Here is a 26,268-nt window from a genome sequence, read left to right as displayed (position 1 = left end):
GTTTTAGCTTATAGCGAATATAATCGCGAAGTATGGCATCTAATTAGATAATATCTATAACGTTGATGAGACTGGCTTTCTTATGGGCATGATTGCAAGCGGAATAGTTATTATAGGCATAGAAAGGCGTGAAAAGCTAAAAGCAGTGCAGCCTAGAAACCGAGAATGGATTACGGTCATTCAGGCGATCAATGCGGAAGGCTAGCCAATCCCGCTGTTTATCATCGGTGCGGGCTAATATCATCTCGCTAACTAGTACTGAGAAAGCAACCTCCCGGGCGATTAGGCTATTGCGATGACCTAAAATGGCTAGACTGATAATAAGACTAGTCTTGAGTGGCTTAAGCACTTTAACTAGTATATAACTAATTGATTAATTAGTATCTATTATCTCTTAATCCTTAATAGCCATAAAAGTCACTACTTTATTAAATTTAAGAGATATTATAAGGAGAATAAGATTATTAAGCTTTATATATTACCTTATTCCTCTTATTTACTTTAGCCCCTTAATATTAGGTGCTTTAGCGTGCTTAAGAGTGCTTATAGTTAAGAAATAAAGCATCTAATTAAATGCTCTATAACCTATATTTTAAAGACTAAGTTCTTTCTGGCCTTCTACGCCGCATTTTAAGCCACTATAATAGAATGAAATATTAAGGGGGCTTTTAGAGGAGCTAGGCTTATTTCTCTTAATGCGGAAAATATAATCTCAAAGCTTAATATATAGCTATATACGCTAACGCCGGTTAAGGAGGCAGCTGAACCGTTGACCCCTTGGGCCTTAAGGACCCTAAAGACCGTGCTTAAGGCTAGATCTTAGTCTAAATACCTTGAAAGACGAATTAAAAGGCATCAAAGCAGCTCCCTAGAGTTAATTTTAAAAGCTCTATAGTCTCTTACAAAGGGGATAAAGGCAGTTATGCATTAGGTAGCCTTATTAACCGCTAAGAATAAAGACCTTCAAGAGGTAAATAAGATACTAAGCCGGCGCCGGAGGGCAAAAAGAACCCAACTATAAAAAAAAGGGGTAATAATAATAGAAGAAAGAAGGCAAGTAATTAATCAGATAGATATTAATGCGTAGGTAGTGGCTAAATTGTCGAGAAGTAGTGGTTAAGGGAGGTCAGCGCGACTAGGTATTTAGCGTTATAGTATCTGCGGCAAGCCCGGCTATAATATAAGGACTTATTAGGTAGTGATTAAGATATTAGGGGAAGAGTATAATAAGTAGTTTTAATTAATTAAATAGTTTATAGTATTTTTATAGTAATTTCTATCTTTAAGGTAGAGATTTTTAGTGCACTTACTTATTTAGTATACTCGCTTATTATATATATTAAATAAAAGAAATTATTATTTTAGAATTTTAATTTAAAAACCCTTAAGCTTATATATTTAAGCTAGTATAAATTTTACTAATTTTAATTATATTACCTTTAATAGTATTAAGGTAATTAACTTTATCTTAATATTAGCTATAAATATTATTTTTTAATTATTTTTATATATTTTTATTTCTATATTATATTTTTATCTTTTATTTTTAGAGATATTATAATTATATTATTAATATAATTAAGGGGTTACTCTTAAAACTTATTAGCTATGCTACTAAGGTCTAGCTTACCTATAACTAAAGTAATAAAAATATATATATTAAGTTTATACTTACTTACTTATTTATTATAATTTACCTATTAATTAATTTATTCTTAGCTTTATTATTAGGCTAACTCTTAGTCCTACCTTCTTATTATCTTTATTATATCTTAGGATTAGCGCCTTATAATAATACTTTAATGCTACTTACTTCTTACCTATTAGTCCTAAAGTCTTTTCTATTATTTTTATTCTTAGAGACTTTATATATCTTACTTTTATTAGCATAAGAGGTTTCTTAGCTGCTATTTATTCTAATTAACTTATTAGCATAAACCTTATAATAGCTAGACTTACTATATAGGTTTTCTTTATTACTATATTTTATATTATACTATTTATTTTCTTTTAAAATACTAGGGAAAGACTAGCTATAAATCCTAAGTGGTAGTTTATACTTAGTAAGTAGCATATATATAACTTAACTAAGCATAAAAAAATCAAAGGCATTAATTAATTTAAATATTATATTAATAAGCGCTGCTATTGCTTTAATATATTTTTTTCTTTACTTATGCTAGAGAATTATAGAATTAAGCAATAAATTTAATAGGCTCCTAGTATTAAAAGAAGGCATCTTTATTGCTCTAAATAGCATTTTAATTACCTTAATATTAATTATTCTTACCTTATTTTACCTAAGGTATTAGTTTTTAAGTTAATTTAAGGGATAAAAAAAAATAGATTTAGAGCTTCTTTAATAATTAAGCTATATAGTCTATAGTTAGGGAGGTTTAAATATACTAAAAAGGAGTTAATAATAATATTATAACTATAGAAAGTAAAATATTTGCCTTATATATAAACTAATAGTTTAAGGAATATAAGGATACTTAAGTTAGCAAAGCACTTAAAGGCATCTAAAGTAATAAGAGCCTTTAGAACTAAAATAATAAACCTTTATATCTAGTAAAAGCTAGTACTAGAAATTTAATTATAAATATAATTTATTTTTCTAATTAGCTATAAAAGAGCTATAGCTAAAAGTAAACTTAATGCTTATAGTAGAGGTTTCTAATAAGCATATTATTAAAGGTATATAATTTACTTCCTTATCCTTAATTAGTTTCCCTTCTCTTAATATATCTAGATAAACTCTATTTATACTTAGAGGAGTAATCTTCGCTTTACTTTTTGCCCTCGTTACTCCTTAGTATCCGCCTAAGATCTCTTCTCCGCTATATTATCTAAGATAATCCTTGCTATAGCCGCATACGTCCTCGCCTCTGCTAATGCCATCTGGCCCGTCCCCTAGAACATTTCCACGGGAGAGAAAGTGCTTTTCATAGACTAAACTGTCCCTATGACCTACAACGGATAAGCTATATGCTGGACTCCCCTTGATGCCTATGACCGTGACGAAGCTATGCAGCCCGATGCTAAGACTAAGATATTGTTTAACGAGCAGGTTTCCTACACATATGGCTAAACTCCCGATGCCAGCGCTAACTATAGCAGCAAGGACATTATCTAGTCTAGCGTCTCACGCGCCTTTAAGGTTATTTTCTAGGATAACTTTATGCCCTAGAAGCTCCGCGAGCGCCACTCCGACTTTAAGCCCAATGCTAAGTCTAAGATATCAATTAAGTCTATCGAGATTACCTAGAAATATAAGGACTCGCCTAGCGTCTTTAAGCCCAAGGCCGGCGATATCGACGAGTCGTATTCACTAACCGTCTCTAAGGACGGCAAGGTAGCTATCAAGGCCAAGTCATCGACGGGCGTGCTCTACGGGCTTAAGTTCTTCTCGCAGCTCTTCTTTAAGCATAGCGCCGGCACCTTCTAGTACACGCCCAATGCCCCTATATCCATCGAGGACGAGCCGCGGTTCCCGCACCGAGGCATCCTGCTCGACATCGCCCGCTCATTCCTCGGGGTAGACAGTATTAAGCGCACCATCGATACCATAGCCTAGAGCAAGCTAAACCGCCTATACCTGCACGTCACTGACTCACAGTCGTGGCCCCTGGAGATCCCCACGCTGCCCGAGCTAGCCGAGAAGGGCGCCTATTATAGGGGCCTCTTATACTCGCCCTAGGACGTTAAGGACCTCTATGAGTATAGCATACCCCGCGGCGTCGAGGTGGTACTAGAGATTAATATGCCCGGCCATATTAGTGTCATCGAGCTAGCCTATAAGGACCTTATTATCGCCTATAACGCTAAGCCCTATGACTAGTACTACGCTGAGCCTCGCTGCGGCGCCTTTTGCCTGAATAGCACTGCTATCTATAGCTTCCTCGATATGCTTTTTGGCGACTTCTTCCCCTATATCGCCCCCTATATAGCCTATTTCCACACCGGCGGTGACGAGCTTAAGGAGAACGACTCGAACCTTAACCCCGATATCAGGTCTAACGACACTAAGGTTCTATCTCCGCTGCTGCAAAAGTTTATTAGCTATACCGACAAAAAGGTCCGCACAGCCGGTCTAACCCTGCTGGTATAAGAGGAGATAGTGACGACGTAGAACTTGACCATTGGCAGTGACGTCCTCGTGCAGTCGTGGCTCGGAGGATCCGCCGTCAAGGACCTGGCCGAGGGTGGCCGCAAGGTCATTGACAGCAACTACGAGTTTTGGGTAAGTGTCAGGTTCATGTGTTGAGCAAGTATCGAGACTAACTCACACCTTTCTAGTACCTCGACTGCGGCCGCGGCCAGTGGCTCAACTTTGCCAACGGTGACACGTTCAAAAAGTACTACCCCTTCAACGATTGGTGCGGTCCCACCAAGAGCTGGCAGCTCGTCTACGCGCACGATCCCTTGGCCGGCATCTCTAAGAACGCGGTGCAGAACGTGCTGGGCGGCGAGGTGGCCGTGTGGACCGAGACCATCGACGCCGTCAACCTCGACACGCTACTGTCTGTATAGACCGACCCTCTTTGCCCGAAAAAGCGTACCCTGGCCCCTGTCCCCTGTCGTTTCCTGACGCTGCTATTCGCTACCATGCCATCCCAGCCAATCGCATGAAGCCCTTTATCCTTACAGGGGCCTGCTTTTTCACCGTCACATGGTAGGTGCCCCTCTTTTACTTTTCTTCCCCCCCCCCCCCCTCCCCCGATCCGATCCCCCGATCGACAGCGCCGCTGCTGCCCCTGACTTCCCAGTCCTGAACATGCATACGTGGAGCAAATCCCCATAGGCCGGCCCGCCTGGAGATCCCCACCCCCCGGGAAATGAGAAACGCGTATGTACGGAAAGAAGAAGAAGAAGAAGAAGAAGAAGAAGGGGAGTTCTAGGGGTTATCCACCCAGCTTAAGCCTCTCTCTCCATCTACGATCCGTATTCTCTCTACTATCTAGATAGATACGATACGATATGCTCTGGCTCTCACTCCCTCCAACTATATCCTATCTATCCCTCAACTACTGATATGTCCCTACCTACCCTTTGGCCTGGCCTACTGCCGCCGCCGCCGCCGCCTACCTATCCGACGACTCCACCTCCTACGAGCCCTGCCTCTTCGCCGCATAAGGAAGGCCCGTTCAGAGAGTCAACGCCAACGCCCCAACCGCACCACGAACATATCCTAATTGCGCAGGAGGCGGCTCAAGACCGTCGTTTACGCGCTCAAGCGGAGCAGATATGGCGGAATAATCAAGAATACTCATGCGCAGAAGACAACGAGACGACGCCATGGCTCCAGCACACAAAATGGCCAGAGCTTTTCCGGAACCGACCGGTCGATATCATTGCGGCCTCTACGCGGCAGCCTACGCAAGGTCCTAACCAAAACAATGAGGACTATGTACTAGGGGTCTAGCGGGGCATCCCGCTTCGGAGTCCCGCTGCCGCAGAGGCGCGGCTGCGGCTGCTGATGCGAGCTATCGATGATATATTTGATCGAGCCGAGGCTACCCTTGCATGCACGTCCTATCGGTCACGCTGCTGGCTATCGAGCTACTGGCAGGAGACGTTCTGTAACCGCCCGCTCCGTATTCTGCCACGACGTACCAGGGAGAAGTATAAGTCGAGATGGAAGCACTTTACCTGCTACCTCTTCCGGGCCTTTACGCTAAAGCCACGGCAGCGCCGAGAGATCTATAATGTGCCGCTACGTGCAGATGAGATTGCGATGATGCGGCACATCCTAGACCTTATATCACAACTGAAGGGGGAGGAGGAGGGGGAGGAGGAGGAAGAGAAAGAGGCCTACGGCGATTGGAGCAACCAGGGGGGAGGCAGCGAGGGCGAAGCAGAAGATGAGGAAGAGGACGGGGCAGAGGCAGATGGCTACGATGAGAGCGATGGCGAAGGAGATAATCATGACAACGATGGGGCCGGAGAGGAAGACGACGAAGAAGGAAAAGACGAGCAAGACTACGCCCCGGGACAGCATACTTTCCGCATCTCCCGCGGCACTAGGCTCAGGCTCTCCGAGGCTCTATTCCAGCTCTCGATGATGTTTTGGACGCACCAATGCCAAGCTGGGGTTATGGCCTCCTCGGCACTGATACACTTCATAGCCGTCATGGGGATCCACCCGCGCTCTCTCGCCTACCGAAGCGCATATTCCTTAACGCCGGGTTTCGCTGCTCTCGTGTGGATAGGGCGGCTATTCTTCCTCGAGTATAGCCTGCCGCTATATAGCTACACTACCCTCGTGCAGATCTAGCCAGCCCGGGATATCTACCCCTCGCAGCCAGAACGTCTCGAGGCGATCCAGACAAAGCATATGCTCAGATGTTATTATTCACCTCTCGGCGAGATTCTAGAGCTAAAAGCTTTCGCAAAGGGCATCATCAAGCAGGAAGGGTCCGCGGGCAACCTGACCTGGGCCCAAGACGGCCGATCATTCACCATCGGCAACGATAAGGTGGTAGAGCTCTCTGACTTCTGCGTAACCCACCACGCCGCCATCACGCGAGTGCAGGAGCGAGTCGACGAGATGATGCTGGGGTGGAAACCAGCGGTGGATCTTTCCGCGATCCGTGACGACCTGACCTGCCGGCTACCTGGTTGGTGCTTCCTCGAGAAGCCGGAGAATGGGCTGATGGGCTCCTATAAGGCGATGGCGCGCCGTGCGTGGTTATCCTCCTTCCGCGGCCAGGCCCTACTACTGTACGCAGTCGTGTTGGTAATTCGTTCAATTACATAGAAACGGGCCCGTGCACGTTGCTGGGTCGTCCGTGCACGCGCCGCGCCTTCTTTCATTTCATTAAATTCCATGGTATGTATACTTATCGCGTCTCTGGTCCCCTCTACTACTGCCGCGTGTTTAGATATTCCTCTATCATTGTTCAACCCTACCTGCCCTGATGATCTTTGACAGTGGTTAGATAAGCTCGGCTTGCGCTATAGTCGGCCAGAGCATGCTAGGTCCCGAGGCTTGTCAAGTTGAAGGATTTCTGTTGATAACCTCTTGTTGCTAATTTCACGCAAGTATTCCCCGACTTCCATTGAAAGTATCGCTAGTATTGGCCCCATTGTCACACGTGTCTCTCAACACTCATTCCCCTTCCACCTGTCTTGGCAGATACGCAGCTGAACTATACGGCAAAACAACGCCCTATGGTAAGTGACTTTGCCCGGCCCTGTTTTCGACCCCAACTTCGGGGAGATTGGCAGATGCGGCGCTCGCACATACAAACGCCTGTCAAACCTCTGGATTCGCTGGTAGGTTTGCGAATGTCATTAGTTTGATCGAAGTTTCTTGGGGACTGTGATGTCAGGCTAAAGAGACTAACTTATCTCTATCCTCTTCAGCAAGTCTCATTCTGCTCTGCCGCTTTGCATGCTTTGCACCGGTGTCGATTCCCCACTGAATGATCTTTTCCTTCTACTACGCATTTCACTCTACCCTTCTTAAAAGTTACGTGGTCTCTCTTTAGGTGCCCGTGTCTCCTCCTTCTATGTGCATATAGGTTTTAAGAGTATTCTCCACAGTCAGGGCAATGACCCGGTGCGTTAAAACGGGCTTTAGTTTTTCCCATCATTGAGTTGTTAGAGTGTATTCTCGTCCTTTTTGAGTTGTTGACAGGCGGTTGGGCAACATAATCATGCTTTTGAATGAGGTAAACGTCGAGGTCCTGCTTGGGGTACTTTATGCCGCAAATGATGCATTCGGTGAGATCATGCTCCCCTATGTGCTGATTTAGTTGGGTCGCTGTTGGGAATTCGGCATCGCAAAAGGGACATTTGACCCAGCCATGCCTTTCTCGAAGGTGAATGGGGAGCCCAGCTTCTATCTGTAGCTCAGAGCATTCTGGGCACCTCCTGGTTTCGCGATGACTCTCCGAAATATGAGCCCTGAGATCGTGGGCGGGAAGGGGTTGAACATCACAAAACGGACAGTCTCTCATTTCGTGTCTGCTACGCAAATGATCGTAGAATTTCTCCTCGATTGTCCTCTCTGAACATTCCACACATTGTTCGAGTTGGTGTGCTGTCATATGATCTTCAATGAGCTGGGGCGTGCTCTCGAGATGATGATAGTGTTGGCACTTGAGCCAGCCATGGTCGATCAGAAGATATATATGGAGGGAGTCCTTTTTATCTCTCTGCATTCGGGATACCTCTTCCATAGATGATGGTTCTTAAGGTGGTCCATATCGTTGCTAGACTATGAACATCTAGCACATCTCTGGAAGTCATGGTTCTTGCGTAGGTGGGCCATAAGCTCGGTCTTTATGATATTGCAGTAGCATGCTGGGCAAGGCTGCGCTTTGTGATGAAGCGTGAGGTGGGTCGCGAAATCTTCGGCAAAAGGATCACAATCTTCGCAAGCATAGCACATATGATCATCTTCGAGATAATACCCTATCTAGTAGAGGGACAAAGTCTCACTATAAAAAACATAGGCAAGTACCTTGTGTTCAAGCGATTATTGCAAGTGTCTAATAAGCTATGCGTGGGAAGCTAAATCGGCTAGCTCTAGATATTCCTTATACCATTCACTATGATATTTTATTTCAAAATGATGGATCAAAGATCCCTTTGCGAGTCAAGTCTCGCAAAAAGGGCAGCGATAAAAGTCGGCGTGGCATAGCGCGTCTTGGTCCAAAAGCTAATCCCCATATGTGACACAGGTTATCACCTGGTGAGCGCTCCGTGCGTGGTCGGCGAAAGCTTCTCTCGGGAAGCACTTTCTGCAAGATGGGCAAAGCTCCTGGTCGTGTGTGGAAACATGGGTAGCGAGGGATTGATCACCCATTACCATGGAACATATAGAGCATCGCACAAAGCCACTGGGTAGCTGTGGTGTCCTGTAGGGACAGGAGGTATCCTGCGGGAAGAATGTTCGGGGCCACTCCCTGAACCTTTGAACAAGTGTTCCAAGGCTTCCAGCCTGTAAGGCTTCCAGCCTGTAAGGCTTCCAAGAGACAGCTTCTCGCGGCATGAACGTGATCAAGGATCGGAAATCGTTCCGAAAGCTCAGGGGCCCGATGATCAGGATGGCTAAGCTTGATTGCATCCCTCCAACACGAACGAATCTCAAGCATGGTCATCATCTGTGCATCCACACACAGGGCGTCAAATGGGTTGAACTCCATTCCGAAGATTATTTATAGCGATGAATTAAGTGGTGTTGGATTGAGGTGTTGGATTGAGGAGGATTGAGGAGTAATTATGGGTGCCTTACACGTGACGAGATGTGCCGCACTCTTGCCCTACTACAGTGACCACTGCGAACACTACGACATAATACAAGAGCCTAACTAAGATACTGGTGCTTATATAGGTACTTTCTTATTCTCTAATGCTCTCGATTAGAGAGTAGCTATGGTTTATTGATATGATAATAACTCTACGCTTAGTCTTATTACTTTGGAGTGCTTAATTCTAGCCCAACATTGCCGTACCCTTAACTCTCGGTTAGCAAGCCTAACTCCTTGGAGAGTTTCTGCGCTTCTTAAAATTTGGAGCGTCTATGAGGTTAGGGCTACTCGTTGTATCTGGCTTATTTTACGCATAGGTCGAGATGGGTATGGTCTAGTGCGATTGATTGCCCGAGAACTTAGGCTTCGAGGCACTAGACGAATGATAAGAGAGAAATGAACTACCGACATAGTGGCGATAGCCACGTTGAACAATAGTCCAGGGCTTCGGCGTAAGAATCTATCATAGATAGAGCAAACAAGCAAGATGGGGGACAATAGGCGGCAAGAATAGTGGCACCGCATGAGGCCAGTTGGCCCGCATTGATGCATGCTGATCAGACAGAAACGAAGACTCGAATGGGCTATTTCTTCAGCAGCTGAGGGTATAATCAAGCCCTACTGGCCCGCGAATTGTGACAAGATGTTAGACATGGAAACCCCATGTTCGCGGCTGGGGACACCCGTTCAATAGTAAATACGTCAAGCTTCAGAAAGGAAGGCCAGCTATAGGGTTACTCTGTGACAGCTATGCTATGCCAGTTAAGGCAAAGTCCAAGAACGGCTCCCGCCGAGCCGTGCTTCGTGATCAATCTGAATTGGATTGGATCCGTCTTTCAATGGTTCGGCCATCCCAAGCCAGATCGCCAGCGGCGCGAATAGCGATACAAGACCTGCTAACCAGGCACCAATATTATGCTCCCAATGTGTTCAGCCGATTATTATTCGAGTTTCTTAATCTCAATGCATCGAACAAGGATTGAAGAAGCAGAAACATTCGTAGCATCGTTCGAGCGCCCTGTTGCCAGCTTCCAAGCTCTCAGGCCTTTAGCTTCGACGCGAACTGGCGAACCAGGGACCCTGATAGGATGGTCGACGTTATCTCCTCTCGGAGGAAAGAGAAAACTACGTCGATCCATTGCCGTTTTGGGTTTTAATCAGGACCCTTGTCGAAGACCCATTGTCAGCTTGTTTAACCGGCTGCAGCAGCCACAACAGCCCTATCACAGTGGTTGAATCTTACTACGTACAAGCAGGGCGGACATAAGCACACGCCAGATGGGTGCCTGCCTCAGGGTTTGCAGTCGGCTTTCTTTTACCTAGGCTCGGCTAGATAGAGAGCCTCGCGGCTCTCCATCTGGCTGTGGCCACCCGCTGACGGGCAACAGGCTGGATATAATGCACCGTCTGTGCCGATGATATGCTGGATAGGGACACTGTATGGCTAGATCCTAGGTAGACTCCCGTAGCTCAGCATGTCCTATGCTCCCTTTGGGAGATTTCTGGGGCCTCACGGCCCCCCCCAGACGAAAAATATACAAACAAACAAACAAAGGTTTGAAGTCGGCATCGTCCACATATGCTTCATCCATCCACCGCTCAAGAGCTCGTAACTGCCAGCGCTCGACTATGAAACACCTGCTCTAAGATGCTTGTCAGAAAGAAAGGCCCCTTTTTCGCGTTATCGACCTCGCAGCCTCGTAGCCTGGCGATTAGTTGAATACCGCGTTGCTGAAGACTGCTATCGATGATAACCTGCGGTGTGAAGAAAAATCACTGCTAAATATCACTATGGCTGTTGTACCGTCTGACTATAGTAATGAGTAGTAAAGGGTTGCGTTAGTAGAGTTTCGCCGCGGCTTTCCTGCTTTTAGTAGCGAACCCGCTGGGACATTGGCAGGTTGAGATGGACGATATGCAATCCGAGGTTCCGATGAGCTTTGGTTTGCGAGGTTGTTGAGGTGGCAGTGGCAGTGGCAGCGCCAGCTAATTAGTGGTGGTAGTGCGTGCGTGGGTCTGGCAGCGACGCCAACCGTGGTTGCCTGATGCCTTACAGCCTATCCTTACAATTGGCCTCTGCTAGACATTATTTTCAGTTCATGTCGACTTGCAACCCTCCATCATCGAATACCTCAGCCATACCTAGGCGGCATTTGCCTTGGAAGATCTTCTCCTGGTTCGGTAGATAGCCTATCCCCAGTCAACAGCCCGTCTATGGACTTCGAGCTGTCATAATACTACTACATGTGAGTCGGGGAGTTCCTTCAGCCAGGCTCTGAATGGATCGGTGACCTCCTTTTTGGGTCTTCTTCCCATTACAGGTCCGTGGCCCGGGAGATTTGAATTCCTCTGAAGTCCCAATCAAGACTTTTGTTCTCCCCATCTCGCAGACCCTCCGTGATCGCTCTGAAATGGTGTCGGCAGGCGGATCACGAGCTCAAACTATCCCACTCTCAGAACCTGCTCACTCTATTGTGACAGCCTGGACATGTTGCTGATAGCCCAGGTGGGCAGGGCCGAGGAATGGGGCAATCCGATCGCCATGAGACCATGCTTCTTATATGTGAGCTGTGGTTATTGAAGAAGCTAAGACAAGAGCATTAATCCCCAAACGCAATGTTCACTCATGATTAACCGCTGCCCAACAGCCCGAGGGGATCCACACAGGTGTAAGACCAATCCATCCGTTCATCCATACTTATCGGGACGTGGAAAGCTGTAAACTCCATCATCAGGCAGCGACGGAAAACCCCGCACCGGAAGCCATAAAAGGCCAGTGAGTTCGACCAGCGCATAACATAAGCACGATCATCCTGCAATGCCTCCCCTACGGCCTGGGGTTGGCTCTTTCAACCAATGCTGACGAAAAGCGCGCTGAGAGAGCTCGACCGTTAGAACACCGAAGGCAGTGAATTTGTCGAGGAGACACTCGAAGACGCGGCTGCCGTTGTACTTCTCAAAACCTGAGCTCACGTGTTAAAAGAGGCTATTGTCGCCATGGATAGATATAATAAATATGATGAGGTTGCCACGGCTTGACAGAAGCGCCAAGCACCAAACCTGCATGGCCGGTCACACTGACTGCATGAGTGGCTGAGTGAGAGATTTAATACGAGGCACCCCCTCATCAACTCAAACCTGTCACCTCAACGACACATCATCATGGAGACTGCCGGCCTCGTTATTGGGGTCGCCGGGCTCGCCGGGCTTTTCAGCTCCTGCCTAGAGGCCGTTGACAAAGTACAATCTTACCAGACATTCGACACTGACCTGCACGTTTTAGACACTCGGTTCAAGGCTACCAGGGCCCGCTTGGAGCGATGGGGCGCAGGTGTCGGGATCGAGCAAGGCAAGCTGCTGCCCGATCATCACTCTGCCCTGGACGACAAAAACACGTCTACGGTGGTGACGGATGTGTTACACATCATCATCAAGATCATCTGTGATGCGAGCAACGCACCTCTACGCCGGATTCGGGTCGCAGGGCTAGGCGATGACGACTCGTCGGGCTTGTACCGGCCTTACGTTGTGACGTCTGAGTCGAGAAGACGGAAAATGGCCTGGGCGCTCCGGGGCAAGGGAGGGCGCACGGAGCAGGTCGAGCTATTCGAAAAGCTGGTGCAGGAACTACATAACCTGGTGCCCCCGAATACAGGGGAGAGTACGCGCACCGACACATTCGCATTGGGTATGGATCTCAATATTGGCGCGACGCTGTCGTCTAACCAAGAACAGGGACCACCCCGGATCACGCCTTGCATGTCGAGATACGACAGATCCTAGCTTGTATGGAAGGGGAGGCGAGAGGTAAGGTGCTTACACCCAACCTTCCTAGCCCCAAGCTAACGCCGCGGAGCCGAGACGCGACGGAAACTCCACTCCTGGCTCGACCGCTGCTTTCCAAACGAACGTTACCACGACTCCCTCCAGAAGAGGGTCAACGGCACGTGCGACTGGATACTCGACCGGCCTGCTTTTCGCCATTGGCTCGCGATAGAGGTTTCCGCTGGGCCAAAGCTGCTATGGGTCAACGGGCCTGCAGGGTTCGGGAAGACAATCCTCTGCGCCCGCGTCGTCGAACACCTCTCATCCATCCTCCAGACCCCCATCGCCTATTTCTTCTTTTCGTCCGACCACGAGAGCCGCGAAGACCCCTACTTGGCCCTACGGTTTTGGATCTCCCAGGTCGTGTCGCACAATGAGGATGCATTCGAGCACGTCCGCCAGAGATGGGAGTCTGACCCGGATCCCGTTGCAATGCGCGCGACTATTATCACGCTCTTCACGCAGCTCCTCCGTGTCATTCCTGGCTGCACATTCGTTGCCGACGGCCTAGACGAATGTACCCGTTTAAATAACAGCAGCATCTCGGTCGCTAAATCCCTCCACGATGTTACAGATGCGGTTGCTGGGACGAACACCCGAGTCCTTTTTGTCAGCCGTGACGAGCCTGAGATCCGACACATTCTCATAGACGACGCGCACGAGAGCTTTGCCGAGTACAAGATCACGCCCGAAGATGTCCGATCCGACACTGCCGCCTACTCCCGGTCCATTGTCAACAGGAAACTCCCCAATAAAAGCGATGATGTCCGGTCGACCCTATCTGAGGCAATGACCGATCGCTGCCAAGGCCAGTTCCTCTGGCTTACGATGCAAGAGGAATCCCTTGAGAGAGGGATTAACAAGAAACAACTTCAGCGCGCTATTGAAGAAACTCCGACTGGGCTAGAAGATGTCTACGACCGTAATTGGATGAGAATCACCGGGTTCAGAGAGCGGAAGAAGCGCCGGGCCTTCGCCCTCCTGCGCTGGGCGGCATTCGCACTACGACCCCTGACTGTCTGTGAGATTACCGAGGCTGTCCTTATCGTCGAATCCGAAGACCTACCATTGGAAGATTTCCCAGATGCTGTGGATGATGACTACGTCAACAGCGAAATAGTTGACCCTTGTGGCCCTCTCTTAGAGGTCAGGAATGACTCCACCGATCCTTCTCCAGGCCGACGGACAGTGCATTTACCGCACTTTTCCGTCCGACAATATCTTCTTCATCAGCTACCTACGCCCGGCTGGATTCAACAGAACGATCGCTTGCAAATCTCTCACGAGAAGCTCCAAAACACAGTGCTTGCCAAAGCCTGTCTTCAGTATATCAGCTTGCGCCAAGTTTGGGATGGCGTTGGCCACGATTCCCCTCTGGGTCAGTCATTTCGAAGGTATGCAGCAACGACTTGGCATCGACATGTTCACTCGGGCGTGCACAACGAGGCCGAAATAGCCAGGCTCTATATTAAATTTCTTGACCGAGATAATCCTACCTGGGATGCTTGGAGAGCATTGATCGAGTCAGAGAATGCAGAACGACGGAGCAAAGAGGCCGAGACCATCCTTCCTGGCCCTCTGTACTATGCAGTAAAGCTGAATCTGACGGACGCGGCAATTTCTCTGGCCACTGAGCAAAACGTGAATGAAACCAGCAGTCTGGGAAAATCAGCTCTTGGTATTGCCTGTACCAACGGGTCCGCACAGGTTGTTGACGTACTTCTGAACAAGGGGGCGGACCTCACTGTCACATATAGTGATGGATGGACGCCGCTATATGCAGCATCCAGCAAAGGCCATGTCAAAGTGGTTCAGCTACTTCTTGAGAAAGGGGCCGACGTCACGGCTGCGGACAAGAATGGGTTGACACCTTTGATTACAGCATCGAGCAATGGTCATGTCGAGGTGGTTAAGCTTCTATCAGGAATTCCTAGCGTTGATGTCAGCAAAACGGACCCCACAACGCTCTTATTGGCTTCAAGGTATGGATAACATCCAGTGGTACAAGTCTTACTTTCAGACGCGCAGATTAACCTGGATAACAGGGACTAAAACAGTTCGTCGTAGTTTGCTACGGTAGCGAATCGTTACTTTAAAGTCGTGGAACTTCTTACCGTTGGAGGCGTAACCGTCGAGAAGCAGAACGATGTCGGCCGGAGTCTGATATGGTGGGCATAACGCACTGGCAATCCTCTTAGGGTTATGGTTGGGGTTAGTATTGACTATCTAAGCTATTTTGCCCGGAGGGTTTCTTCTAGCTAAAGATATAGCTTATAGACTAGCCACTATGGCGGGGGACTTTTTCGGTGAAAAAGTCAGCCCCCTGCAGGTCGGGGGAAGTACCCCGCAGGGCGAAAATGGCGGGGGAGGATACTTGGGGTTAGGCCTTGGCAGAGTGGAGAACTTTTTCGGTGAAAAAGCTAGCCTTCTGACTAATGGGAGCATTATATTTCAGCAAGTCAGGGTTAATAAAGAGAAGATAAATTAAATAGATATAAGAGAGAAAGAGAAAGAGAGAGAGAGAGAGAGCGCAAAGAGCAAAGCAAGATTAATAAAAGCAATTCAAGGGGCAGCCATTATAATAATAGTGAGGCAAGCTAGCTAGAATAGCTAGATAGAGCAACGCTAAGGGGAGGAAATAAGGTAGGAGGCATGCTCTAGCAAGGGGGATTTTCCCCAGTAACGCATATATAGTAGCAGCAAGGAGGTAAGCAAAACAAATAGTAAAAAAAAAGAAAAAAAAAAAAAAATTAAAAGGGAGAGAGAGAGAGAAAAAATAAGGCAATATAGAATTTAAATAATAGGCTAATACTCTCTTACTCTCCCTCCCTCTTTATTTCTATTTTATTTTATTTTCCTATAACATATATAATAAGCGAGTGGAACAGATAAGCGAGTGGAACAAAAATCCCTCAACCAACATCATCTCTATTTAATCAATTGATTCCTAACCACCCAGTATATCACAGTCAAATAAAGAAGCTAATATCCTTCTTACTCTTTAAGCCCTTCAAAATGACCCAAAATTATCTCTCCGATGCGCCGCAAAGATCTATAAAGTTAGTCCTATGATGCTATGGCGCCGGCAGCAGGGCATTCTTTCTCCACGCGATACTATACCAAAGTCACGGAAACTATCTAATCTAGAGGAACAGATCATTATTCAGTTCATTCTCGACCTAGATTCGCGAGGATTTCCCCCGCGACTATGTGGTATTAAAGAAATAGCTAATCGATTACTCGCTGACCGCGACGCGCCACCCATCGGCAAGCGCTAGGCTTCTAACTTCATTAAGCGACACTAAGAGCTTAAGATGCGTTTTTTTCATAAATATGACTATCAGAGAGCCAAATGCGAAGATCTGGCTATTATTCGCGATTAGTTTAGGCTCGTAGAGAATATAATCGCGAAATATAATATTACCCTAGGTGATATCTATAACTTTAATGAGACCGGCTTTATAATAGGCCTAATTCAGAGCGGAATAGTCGTCATAGGCTCAGAAAGGCATAGAAGACCGAAATTAGTGCAGCCTGGAGACCGGGAATGGGTTATAGTTATTTAGGCGATCAATGCGGAAGGCCGGGCTATCTAGCCGTTCATCGTAGTTACGGGCCAATATTACCTCGCCAATTAGTACCAAGAAAGCAACCTCCCGGGCGATTAGGCTATTGCGACGTCTAAAAATAGCTAGACCGATAACGAGATAGGTCTCGAGTGGCTAAAGCACTTTAATCGGCATACAACCAACCGATCAACTGGTCCCTATCGTCTTTTGATCCTTGATAGGCATAAAAGCCACCACTCGGCCGACTTTGAGATATATTGCGAGGAGAATAATATTATTATGCTTTATATGCCACCTCATTTATCTCATCTGCTTTAGCCTCTTAATATTAGGTGCTTTGGGCTACTTAAAAAGGCTTATAGTCGAGAAATAAAGTATCTAATTAGATACTCTATAACCTATGTTTTAAAGACTAAGTTCTTTCTGGCCTTTTATGCCGCATATTAAGCCACTATAATAGAAAGAAATATCAAGGGAGGTTTTAAAGGAGCCGGGCTTATTCCTCTTGACCCGGAAAGTATGGTCTCAAAGCTTAATATGCAGCTATAGACTCCAACGCCGGTTAAGGAGGAGGCTAGCCCCTCTAACCCTTGGGTCTTAAAGACCCCAAAGACCGTCCTTAAGGCCGGGTCTCAGTCTAAATACCTTAAAAGACAAATCAGAAGGCATCAAAGCAGCTCCCCTGAGTCAATTCTAGAAGCCCTAAAGTCTCTTTCAAAAGGAACAAAGGCAATAATGCATGAGAATGCCTTATTAAGGTCTGAGGTCTAAGACCTTCGACAGGCGAATGAGATACTAAGCCGGCGGCGGAGGGCAAAAAGGACCCGCCTATAGAAAAGAGGTAAGATGACTCTGGATGAAGGAAGGCAGGCAATTAATCAAATGGATATTAATGCGCAGGTAGTGGCTGAATCGTCGCGGAGTGGTAGTCAAGGGAGGTCGGCGCGACCGGGGGTTTAGTATTATAATATCTGCGGCAAGCCCGGCCATAATGCAAGGACCTATTAGGTAGTGATTGAGACGTTTGGGGAAGAGTATAGCGATAAGTTTTAATTAATTAGATAGTTTATTATATTTTTATAGCGATTTTTATTTTAAAGGTTAAGGAAAGTGTTCTACTCGCTTGTCTGTTCCACTCGCTTATCATGTACGTTATTAGATTTATGATCTATCAAGGCATTTGTTATTTAATTAGTCTTTTATCCCCCTCTTATCTCTATTATTACCCGAGAGAGCTTTGACCAAGCAAAGTAACCTTAAATACACGACGACTAAGATGGGGATTAATACACTATTCCACTACGACCTAGACCACCGTGTCATTATCTGCCTACCATGTAAGACCTGCCTAATCCCAAAGGCGAAGAGCCAGGAGAGGCATCTACGGTCTGAGCCGCATCGGTTGGTTGGAGATATATTAAAGTCGGCTATGCAGCTTCTTGCGACGTATGATCCGCAGCCGGTCGACGAACTAAAGGAGCAGAGTGCTAGAAACCGTGACGCCGACCCCCCGTGCAAGCCAATCAATGGTCTAGCCGTCCTAGACGGCTACAGATACACCGCCGACGGTAGATGCGACTTCCACACGAAGCAGCTAGACAGGATAGAGAATCACATGCCAGTGCATGGGAGGAAGTCATTAGATCGTCTATGGAGAGCCTGCAGGCTACAGACGTACTTTACGGCGAAGGGGCTCATCGACTACTTTGTGGTATAGGATCTACCCCCGCCGTTATCGATACCAGCAGCAGCGGCGGGACGAGGAGCGATGGTGAGGGCATTATCGTCCTCTGGGCCGGCACCATCGGAGGATAAGAAGAAGTGGTTCGCCAGCATGCGGGCAGACCGTATCCAGGCATGGCGGGACGTGGAAGAGAAGGGCAGCGTCGTGGATGGGGGGTTAGCCGCACGGGCAGAATGAGTGCTATGGCTCATCCGGACCGGTTTCCTAGATCACCTGCAGGGTCTCCGGGACCTAGAGATACGGTCGTCCTACACGCTACCGCCGCCGCCGAAGCCTGCCTCCAGGAGCTCAGACGGCAACGGTGAAGATAGGGGAGAAGATGACGGGGAGGGGGCCGCCTCGCGAGGTTCAAAGGCTAACCTCTGCCGCATCGTGGCCGCCGCCGAGGCCCACCTCCGGGACGCCTACGCCCTCGCCAGCGACAGATCGAGCGAGCAGAAATTAACGGAGCAGCGTGCCAAGAGACTAAGCCGGTTTAGCGAAGCTGCGCTCTCGGGGACTGGAAACCCTTCGGCCAGCTTCCGCAGCTTCAAGAACCAGTCGATGCTAACGCAGTACTTCAGGAGGATGAAGCAGCTCCTAGTCTTCTACTACCGCGTCGTCTTTTATGAGGACGGCCACTTCACCAGGGATAGCGACGACCAGGTGCTCCCGGCAGATATCATTAAGCCGACAGAGTAGCAGGTTAGCGCTATGGAGGGGATCGTCGCTCGTTTGCGGGAGCAAGATGAAGAGAGGGCGTAGAGGAGGCGGGAGAGCGAGGAGGGGGAGGACAGGAGAGGGGACGATGGCGAAGAGGAGAAGAAGGAGGAGGATAACCCCATATTAAAGCATGGCATCCGCAAATTCTACATCGCCCTCCTCCGCCAGATGCTCTTCGGCCAGCTATTCGAGTCTCCCGTCTTGAGCTTCTGCGCCATGCTCAGCCGGAAGGATGTATACCTAGCCGGCCGGGGCGCCGATGGGAAGCAGTCCCCAGCAACGACGGGGACCGCGCCGCGGCGTGGCTGGCAGGAGCCGGGCAACTTCAACAGCAACCTGTCCGCCCTCACCTGGACGGCCCAGCTCCTCCTATTCGAGTTCGTCTGCTTCACGAAGCAAGGCAGGGAGGCCGAGATCGCAGACCTGCTGGATGAGCTATGCGGGCAGTACTTCCACCAGATGGCCGAGACGCCCTTCGGTCACATCCTGCAGTGGCGCATCTACCTCTTCAAGGCCGCCCGTGACGCCCAGGTAGAGGAGCAGGCTCGCTGGTCGCTCGACGGCAAGACGATCACGTACCGGGGGACTCCGCTGCAGATGGACCAGGTCTCGCAGCTAGCCGCGTCCGAGTTTCGCGAGGCGCACAGGCTCCTATACGATGAGCTGCTCTTCGGCTGCCAGGACATCAGCCCGGTCGAGGCCTGGAGGGTATAGGATGACCTGGACAGCGACAAGTATGGCGACTCGTGGGTCAGGCACCCGAGGAACGCGGAGATGCTCGAGCCGATGGAGGATGCGCTGCTGCTGCAGATCGAGGGCAGGGAGACGCTGCGGCAGGCCTTTGTGCAGAATGAGGGGGGTCTTCCTGTCTCTAGACGTGGCGGCAGCGGCGCCGGGCCTCAGTTCCGTCCCGAAGCCGTGGCCCTATACGAGTCCCAGGTGCAGGAGTTCCTAAGACGCATGGTCACGCTCATCCACGTGCCGGCAGCCCCTCCCCTGCGGGCGCCAGAGCTGCTCTCCATCGTACACACCAACACTGGCACCCAGCGTCGGTCTGTGCTAGTATGGGAGAAGATGGTCATGGTCCACGTGCGGTACCACAAGAGCCAGGAGAAGACGGGGGCTCAGACGGATAATATCCGCTTCCTCCCCAAGGCGATCGGGGAGCTGCTCCTGACATACCTGGCCGTCGTGCAGCCTCTGCGGCTGGCCTTCCTCAGGCAGGCCAAGCCCGGCGCCCTGCTATCGCCGTACCTGTGGTCAACGCTCGACGGCGAGGTGTGGAGGGACTCGGCGGTGTCGCGCTGCCTCAGAGCAGCCTACTCGCGGGCCGAGGTGCCGATGTTCCAGGTCGCCTGGTGGCGGCAGGCGAGCCAGTCCATCATCAAGAAGAAGTTCACCCCGGCCGAGAGGGCCAACTTCAACATATTCGACTAGGCGTCTGCCGAGGAGGTTGAAGACGAGGAGGAGGTCGCCGACCTCGCCGGCATAAGCAACCACACCTTCATGACCTTTAACAACGCCTACGCCGGCGACACAACCCTCGCCCCCACGACGATGCTGCACCGCGCGTACCGGGGATCCCATAGCTAGCGCACGCTGTTCCGCGTCGACGACGTGCTCCACCACAGCATCATGACGAAGCGGCCCAGGGAGGTGCCGGACGAGGAGGCTCGGGAGCAGCTAGTCGTGGCCGCGTGCAAGAGGGTTAGGGTCAGGACGGTGCCATGGGCGAACGAGAAGGGCCTGGTCTCGGTGGCCCGCCACCTCTACAACGACGGGACACTTCAGCTGCGAAGGCCAGGCCAGCGGGATGCCATACTCGCCGTTCTAGGGCCCCGCCCGCCCGAGCAGGTCGTCGTCGTCCTCGGCACCGGCTCGGGCAAGACGCTCATCGTGATGGTGGCCGCATCGCTCGCGGGAGCCGGCACCACAGTGCTCATCCTGCCCACCGTGGCCCTCCGCGGCAACATAGTGGGCCGCCTCGACGAGGTCGGACTAAGGCATCACATCTAGGAGCGGGAGTCAAAGAGGGTGGCGCCGGTTGTTGTCGTCTCGGCCGAGGCGGCTTGCACAGACGGGTTCCTCAACTATGCCCACCGGCTAGTGGATCGCCAGCAGCTCGACCGCATCGTTATCGACGAGTGCCACCTCACCATCACCGCGAGCAGCTACCGGCGGTCCATAGCGATGCTGGCATGGCACCTGAGGCAGATCCGCACGCAGACGGTCTGGCTCACGGCGACGCTGCCGCCGGTGTACTTCGACGTCTTCGTCAGTCACAACAAGCTCGTGCGGCCGCGCGTGGTGCGTGAGTCGACCAACCGGGCCAACCTCCGGTATCTCGTCCAACGCCAGAGCGGCCCGGGCTCGGTCGCCGAGAGGGTCTTAGGGGTTATGAGGGACTGCTGCGAGAGGGAAGACATGTTCGACCGGGCACGGGACAGGATCATCGTCTACTGCCCGACCAAGGAGATGGTAGACGAGGTGGCCAGGAAGCTAGGCTGCCAGTCATACACAGCCGAGACGGGGACAGAGGAGAAGGGCGCCGTGATCAACCGCTAGATCCACGGCCACGAGGGGGACGAGTGGCCCGTCGTCGTGGCCACGTCTGCTCTGGGACCGGCTTCGACTATGCCCACGTGCGGTTCATCATCCACGCTGGACCTCCGTCCATCATAACAGACTTTTCGCAGGAGTCGGGTCGGGCGGGCCGTGATGGCAAGGTGGCCGAGTCCATCATCCTGCTTAGCGCCGCGTGGCGACCACGGCTAGACGGCGAGCCGCTCAACGGGGACGAGGAGTCTATGTAGCTCTACCTCACGCAGGAGCACTGCTGCCGCGGCGTGATGAGCCAGTTCCTCGACTCGCGGGCGGACTAGAGATGGTGCATGGCCGGGGATGAGCTCTGCGGAGTCTGCCCTGGATATCACTCCGAGAGGCGGCCATCGTGTGTCGAGTTCAGCCTAGCGGGGACTGTCTCTCCCTCCTCTCCTCCCGCAGATCTTCTCCCGCCGTCATCTCCCCGTGCAGCAGCTAAGCCTGCCAAGTCGACAAGGTAGAGTGGTGGTAGTGGTGGTGGCCAGCGGGGCAGTAGGAGCACTTGGCGAGAGACCGTCCTGGATGAGGGTGGTCAGAAGATGATCGTCGTTAGTGCTATAGAAGTCACGGAGGAGGAGGAGGAGGAGACGAAGAACTAGGGCTAGGACGAGGACGAGGTTGGGGTTAGCATGGCGCGTTAGGGTATGACCTTTACTGGACCAGCCGAGGTTCTCCGGTAGGACTATGTATGAGGTGAGGCGCTGAGGCGATACGAGAGGGATCTCGAGGTGATGGAGGGATGCTGCCTCTACTGCCGCGTGGAGTATATGCCGTGGGACCACAGTGCCAGTGGCTGCTCGCGGCGTCACGACTGGATCAGGGCCAAGAAGAAGGCGCTCGTAGACTGCAAGGGGCGCAAGGTCGAGTGGATGGACCGCTTCTCGGTCTGCTGGCGGTGCTACTAGCCCCAGGAAGTATGCCGCGAGGCAGATACGGCGGTGCAGGGGGCGGGAGAGTGTCGATACCGAGACATGATCATGCCTGTCTGCTTCGGGGCCTTTACGCGGCTAGATAGCGGCAGGTGGTTCGAGAAGCACTTTGGGAGGAGCTTCAAGACGGTGGAGGAGTATATGATCTGGCTCGGGAAGGCTGCCTCGCTGGGGGGCACCCGCTGTGTGTAGGCTAACCGAGTTGCGGCGATTATAATGGGCGAGCTAGGGTAAGGGAGTGCGGGAGGATATGGGCGAGGGTTGAGTGATATGGACTTGCTGATAGAATGTAATAAGAATAGAGCGAAGTAGAAGGATAAATATAAAAAACACCAATTGCGCGCTATAAGGTAGTGTAGGGTAGGCATGAATAACCGCATTATGATGGCTAAAAAAAAAGCTCTTTGAGGCTGGCTAGACGCTTCCGAGACTTGAACCCGGGTCTGTCCCTTAGTCAGAGGGATCGCTCTGACCACTAAGCTGAAGCGCCTTTCGCTCTCAGAGTTACCAAGGTTAGGATGAGGCTAGCACATAAGGGTATCACGAACACCAGGGCAAGGCGACTAAGTCAACGGGGCATTATAGGCAGCTATAATATTACTTACCCTAGGGAGGAAGGGGTAAAGTGAAAGCTATATAATATAAGATTACTATTAGTAAAATATAAATAGAGAGGGAGGAAGGGTTAAAGTAAAACTTATATAATATAAGATAATTATTAGGAAAATATAAATAGAAAGCGAGGTAAAAGGATAAAAAAAAGAGATTAAAACATAAATAAAGAGTATTTAAAGGGGGGAATAAAAACTAAGCTAGGTTTATAACCTTAACCTTAGAATATAGAGAGGATAGACTTATAACCCTAGGCCTAGGGTTAGAAATAAATTATTTATATAAAATAAAAATCTTAAAGTAATAAATAAAAAAAAGAAAATAGATATATATAATATATATAATAAATAAATAAGATAGATAAGTAAGTGAGATAAAGGTATTTTTACCTTAAAAGAGGAAATTAAAAAACCTTTTAAAATTTAAAATATAACTTAGTATAACATATATAATAAGCATGTAACGCATCTAAGTATATAACGCACCTATACTATGCACTAAATCTTAATATTTTTAAGCTTAATAAAAGCCACAATAAAATAGCTATAAGCTTAAAAAAGTATTTTAATAAACTTAACTCTTAAATAAACTATAAATAATTTTTTAGAATTTCTAAAAAAGTCTCTTAATAGAAAAAAAAGCTACTTATATAATATAAATAATTCTTTTTTAAACTACCTTATAAGGGATTTTTTTAAAAAGTTTTAAAAAATTATAATAAGTTTTTTATAACTTAATTAATTTAACTCTAAGTTATTAATTAGTTAAATCTTAAGTTAAATTTCTTAAAATTTTTATAGCTATTTTAAAATTTAATATAAATCCCACTATAAGGTAAAATATATTATATACTTAGATATATTATATACTTATTATATATAACGTATATGATAAGCGAGTGGGACAGACAAGCGAGCGGGACAGCTAGATTATATACTAAAACTAGGATTTTTAAATAATTCTAGAAAATTCATATTAAGCTAAGGAAAGCTAAAAATTAGAAGTTAGCTTAATTATATAATATATTATTAATCCTGATTTTTATAGATTATTAGAAAAATACCCTATAGGGTAGTTTAGAAAAAGTATATTCGCACTGTATAAATAGCTATTTCTCTATAAAGGAGATTTTTTAAAAATCTATAAAAATTAGATATACTTTATTTATGAGTTAAATAGCTAGAAATACTCTTTATAAGTTTCTAGCTATTTTATTAAAGTTTTTATTAAAGTTTAAAAATCCTAGTTTTAGTGCACAATCTAGCTGTCCCGCTCACTTGTCTGTCCCACTCGCTTATCATATACGTTATTACTATTATTAAAAATTTTAATTTTTTTCTAATTATAATTACCCTCCTCTTTTTAAATACTAAGTAATTATAATAAGTCTTATATAATATATATATATAGCAAGTTAAATAGCAAGTAAACTAGATACTTTTTTTAACCTTTAAGATAAAAATTATTATAAAAACATAATAAACTATTTAATTAATTAAAATTACTTACTATATTCTTCCCTAGATATCTTAATTACTACCTAATATATTCTTATATTATAACTAGGCTTACCATAGATACCATAATACTAAACCCCCGGTCGCGCTAACCTCTTTTAATTATTACTTCTCGATAATTCTACCACTACCTATGCATCTATATCTATCTAATTAATTACTTGCCTTCCTTCCTCTATTATTATTACCCCTCTTTTCTATAATTAGGTCCTTTTTGCCCTCTGGCGCTAGCTTAATATCTTATTTGCCTATTTAAGTTTTTTAACCCTAGCCTTAAGTAAGGCAACCTTATATATAACTATCTTTATTCCCTTAGAAGAAGACTATATAGCTTCTAAAATTAACTCTAGGGAGCTACTTTTATGCCTTATAACTTATCTCTCGAGGTAATTTAACTAAGATTAAGCCTTAAGCACAGTCTTTAGGGTCTTTAAGACCCAAGGGGTCAATGGTTTAGCTACCTCCTTAGGCGGCGTTAGAGTCTATAGCTATATATTAAGCTTTAAGATTATACTTTCCGGGTTAAGAGGAATAAGCCTAGCTCCTCTAAAGACTAACTTAATATTCTTTTTTATTATAATAGCCTAAAATATAGTATAAAAGGCTAGAAAGAACTTAGTCTTTAAAATATAAATTATAAAGCATCTAATTAAATACTTTATTTCTTAGCTATAAGCATTCTTAAGCACGCTAAAGTACCTAATATTAAGGGGCTAAAGTATATAAGATAAATAAGGTAATATATAAAGCCTAATAATTTTTTTCTCTTTATAATATCTCTTAAATTTAATTAAGTAATAACTTTTATAGCTATTAAGGATTAAAAGATAATAGCAACTATTTAATTACTTAGCTATACACCGATCAAAGTGCTTAAGCCACTCGAGATTAGTCTCGTTATTAGTCTAGCTATTTTAGGTTATTATAATAGCCTAATCGCCTAGGAGGTTATTATCCCGGTACTAATTAGCGAGGTAATATTAGCCGGCATTAATAATAAACGGCGCGATTGCTTAGCTATTCGCATTAATCGCCTAAATGACTGTAATTTATTCCCGGTTTCTGGGCTATACTAATTTTAGCTTTCTATGCCTATCTATGCCTATAATAACTATTCTACTCTAAATTATACCTATTATAAAGCTAGTCTTATTAATATTATAGAAATTATCTAATTAGATGTTATACTTCGCGATTATATTTGCTATAAGTATAAACTAATTATAAATAATAGCTAGATCTTCGCACTTAGCTCTCTAGTAGTTATACTTCTAAAAAAAACGCGTCTTAAGGTCTAGGTATCGCCTAACGAAGTTTAAAGCCTAACACGCGCTAATTAGTAGCGCATCGTAGTCAGTAAGTAATTAATTAGCTATTTCCTTTATACCACGAAGCTAGGGGGGAAATCCTCGCGAATCTAGGTCGAGAATAAAGTGAATAAGGATCTATTCCTCTAGATCAGATAATCGGCGTGAATTAGGAATAGTATTAACTCGGGCTTAGATGCTA

General features: G+C 47.3%; 5 protein-coding genes and 1 non-coding gene across 6 annotated transcripts; 5 read left to right on the top strand and 1 right to left on the bottom strand.

Moving 5' to 3' along the window:
- Window positions 1–3,907: 3,907 nt before the first annotated feature.
- On the top strand, window positions 3,908–4,533 carry LRP88_14333 (uncharacterized protein; the record flags this gene model as incomplete). The annotated part of the gene is made up of 3 exons (XM_083250678.1): window positions 3,908–4,078; window positions 4,133–4,243; window positions 4,300–4,533. 3 exons carry the CDS (start codon window positions 3,908–3,910, stop codon window positions 4,531–4,533), a joined length of 516 nt encoding a protein of 171 aa, XP_083093533.1.
- A 946-nt stretch (window positions 4,534–5,479) lies between these two features.
- Window positions 5,480–6,277, top strand: LRP88_14332 (uncharacterized protein; the record flags this gene model as incomplete). Its single annotated transcript, XM_083250677.1, has 1 exon — window positions 5,480–6,277. One exon carries the CDS (start codon window positions 5,480–5,482, stop codon window positions 6,275–6,277), a length of 798 nt encoding a protein of 265 aa, XP_083093532.1.
- A 6,145-nt stretch (window positions 6,278–12,422) lies between these two features.
- On the top strand, window positions 12,423–15,263 carry LRP88_14331 (uncharacterized protein; the record flags this gene model as incomplete). The annotated part of the gene is made up of 4 exons (XM_083250676.1): window positions 12,423–12,948; window positions 12,996–13,067; window positions 13,117–15,020; window positions 15,153–15,263. The coding sequence occupies 4 exons, from the start codon at window positions 12,423–12,425 to the stop codon at window positions 15,261–15,263; spliced, it is 2,613 nt and encodes an 870-aa protein (XP_083093531.1).
- A 2,667-nt stretch (window positions 15,264–17,930) lies between these two features.
- LRP88_14330 (uncharacterized protein) lies at window positions 17,931–20,537 on the top strand (the record flags this gene model as incomplete). The annotated part of the gene is made up of 4 exons (XM_083250675.1): window positions 17,931–17,991; window positions 18,607–19,075; window positions 19,145–19,808; window positions 19,875–20,537. 4 exons carry the CDS (start codon window positions 17,931–17,933, stop codon window positions 20,535–20,537), a joined length of 1,857 nt encoding a protein of 618 aa, XP_083093530.1.
- A 198-nt stretch (window positions 20,538–20,735) lies between these two features.
- On the top strand, window positions 20,736–21,665 carry LRP88_14329 (uncharacterized protein; the record flags this gene model as incomplete). The annotated part of the gene is made up of 2 exons (XM_083250674.1): window positions 20,736–21,053; window positions 21,117–21,665. 2 exons carry the CDS (start codon window positions 20,736–20,738, stop codon window positions 21,663–21,665), a joined length of 867 nt encoding a protein of 288 aa, XP_083093529.1.
- A 1,381-nt stretch (window positions 21,666–23,046) lies between these two features.
- On the bottom strand, window positions 23,047–23,120 carry LRP88_14328. Its single transcript has one exon. It is a non-coding gene; the product is annotated as a tRNA-Val (tRNA).
- Window positions 23,121–26,268: the final 3,148 nt, after the last annotated feature.

This window comes from Fusarium phalaenopsidis (genome assembly GCF_050370095.1).
Source record: "Fusarium phalaenopsidis strain FUZ10S chromosome Unknown contig_32338, whole genome shotgun sequence".
NCBI lineage: Eukaryota > Fungi > Ascomycota > Sordariomycetes > Hypocreales > Nectriaceae > Fusarium > Fusarium phalaenopsidis.
Note: the sequence above shows the minus strand (reverse complement) of the source record. Positions and strands in the feature narration are given on the sequence as shown.